Source organism: Sitophilus oryzae, unplaced genomic scaffold, assembly GCF_002938485.1.
Source record: "Sitophilus oryzae breed Bouriz unplaced genomic scaffold, Soryzae_2.0 scaffold_172_pilon_pilon, whole genome shotgun sequence".
NCBI lineage: Eukaryota > Metazoa > Arthropoda > Insecta > Coleoptera > Curculionidae > Sitophilus > Sitophilus oryzae.
Genome location: NW_022146424.1, coordinates 8,370,647 through 8,372,946, shown reverse-complemented (window position 1 = coordinate 8,372,946; position 2,300 = coordinate 8,370,647). Strand labels below are relative to the sequence as shown.

The following is a 2,300-nucleotide window of genomic DNA, read 5'->3' as shown; positions in this document are numbered from 1 at the left end:
TAATAGGCAAAACGGACAATCTACTTATATATAGTGACTTTTTTGTGAACGGAATTTAGGACATCCTGTACAGACCGCCCGCATGACCTTGACTTTACTTTGCAGATTTATATATTTTTTTCTAATCGTTATTGTTTCGTTATTATACACCCACTTGACTGAACTGAAATTATGAAAAAAAAATCCAAAAAACTGGTCTAGGGCGCACCTTTTTTATTTCCGCATCCTTCCGATATTTTTAGTCAACCTTTCAACTTTTTTATGTTTTGGTAACTTAAGTTCACTTATAAAATTTATTTCTTTGATAGGATAAACCTCGATGAATTTTACAAGCAACACATGAACGATAATAATAATTATTATAGATTATAGCGTATATTTTTTGTTTAGGCACAAGAATAATTTAAGTTGCTCAATCAAGGATATGCAACCAGAAATACACAAATTGGAGTACGTCAACATTTTTTCTTTCACAACGTGGACCAATCAAAAATCGCCAACACTGACAATTCAAAATCCTCAAAATTGCTTTTTGACAAGCGGCATTTAAATCTGTGATTTAAATTATTTTGATTCTAGTAGGCAAATTGTTAGAAATTCAGATATTTTTGAGCCAAAAATAATTAATTCGGTTCTTTCGCATTAATTTCCGATCTTGTTTTATTGATAACCTACTGATATATTTTAAGATCAAGAAGTTACCTATTCTAACCTAAAGCTTGTACATTTTCGCTTTTCTAATTCCTTTTTTTAATAAAAACTCTCATAGTATGGAGTTTCCAGGCTTTATTTTAGCTGTATTGTTCTGTGCTATTTCCGTCCAAGCTTTAAAAGAAGGGGAATGCGAAGGTATGTTGTTTATATATTTAGATATTTTTTGGAATTAAAAAACATTTTTTTTTCAGTTTGTATCAAGGTTTTGGACAAATTTCGAAATACATTATCCGATGATGTTCTTAAAGACCATAAAAAAATAGAAAAAGAATTCAAATCTTTTTGTAAAGATTTAAAAAACAAGGAAAATCGTTTCGTCAGTACTTCATTCCATAAACATATTGAAAAATATTTTAATACTTATTTTCTTTAGTGTTATTACCTGGGAGGTCTTGAAGAGTCTGCCACCGGTATTCTAGGTGAAATGTCCAAACCTATGTCGTGGTCACTGCCTTCGGACAAAATTTGTGAAAAATTGAAGAAAAAAGATACTCAAATTTGTGAGTTGCGTTACGATGTTCAAATCGATTTGAAAACGGTAGACTTAAAGAAGTTGAAAGTAAGGGATTTGAAGAAGATTCTGAATGACTGGGGTGAGGACTGTGAAGGATGCATTGAAAAAAGTGAATACTTGAAAAGGATAGAAGAATTGAAACCAAGGCACACTGAATTGTAATATTAGTGATTTTTTAGTGATTTGATTTATAAAAAGGACTAATATGGCAAATATAAAATTAAGAAAAAGTCACTGTTAAGGGTAAAAGATACCTTAAAATTTGATAACTCTTCTTTTAGATTTTCTTTATACAGAAGCTGATCGATCTACTTATCTGTAATAGGTAAATTATGTTTTAGTTTTTAAGAAACTATTTATATTTATAATAAAAAAAATTCTTTATTTTTAAGTGTTTTATTTATTTAATGCACAGTGTTTTCAGAGATATTTAGTGCAGGCTACCTATTATATAAAAAATATACAGGAAGGCGCCTCTCATACGCGTACGCGGCGGAAGCTCCCAGGAGAACGGTAGTTTATATCGAAGTTAAATTTTGGCAGCATATGTAGGTTAATTAAAAGCATTATATAGAATTATCAAAATATATAGAATTATACAAGGTGTCCCCAAAAAAAGTTACACATCAAAGTTGTGTTTTTTCTAAAGGAACACCCTATATATTAATTGATTTTCGTATTCTAGGAAAAAAATAAAGCTGAGTTTTATTCAAGAAACATATACCCATCATATACCTAAAATGTCAGGATTTTGACATAAGTATTTCACATTTTGTGAAAATGAAGAGTAAATTTTAAATTTCGATAACATGCAGCTACCTAAATTTTAGTGAACCTTGTATAGCCTGATAGGTATTTAATTACAGTAACCATTGTATGTTAAACCAAATTGAAATTTGACCCGAAAAGATATACAGGGTGAGACAAAATTAATGTATGGAACATAGTCACTTTTAAAAGCAAGTTATTCCTTTATTTTAAATGGAACACCATGTATATTTTTCCAGTGTTCAATGGGGAATATATCTTCAAAATATTATTAAGGTTGCCTACCCATCATACAAAGATTTTC

The 2,300-nt window shown here is 29.7% G+C and overlaps 1 protein-coding gene across 1 annotated transcript; it reads left to right on the top strand.

Moving 5' to 3' along the window:
- Positions 1–504: 504 nt before the first annotated feature.
- On the top strand, positions 505–1,614 carry LOC115881497 (mesencephalic astrocyte-derived neurotrophic factor homolog). The gene is made up of 3 exons (XM_030898998.1): positions 505–849; positions 906–1,030; positions 1,088–1,614. The coding sequence occupies exons 1-3, from the start codon at positions 771–773 to the stop codon at positions 1,388–1,390; spliced, it is 507 nt and encodes a 168-aa protein (XP_030754858.1). The 5' UTR covers positions 505–770; the 3' UTR covers positions 1,391–1,614.
- The last annotated feature ends 686 nt before the right edge of the window (positions 1,615–2,300 follow it).

Bases quoted from the DNA above. Each gene is read 5' to 3' on its own strand.
- LOC115881497 (XM_030898998.1), top strand. From the start codon at position 771: ATGGAGTTTCCAGGCTTTATTTTAGCTGTATTGTTCTGTGCTATTTCC. The intron at 850-905 runs GTATGTTGTTTA...TTTTTTTTTCAG, and splicing joins AAAAGAAGGGGAATGCGAAG to TTTGTATCAAGGTTTTGGAC. The intron at 1,031-1,087 runs GTCAGTACTTCA...TATTTTCTTTAG, and splicing joins AAAACAAGGAAAATCGTTTC to TGTTATTACCTGGGAGGTCT.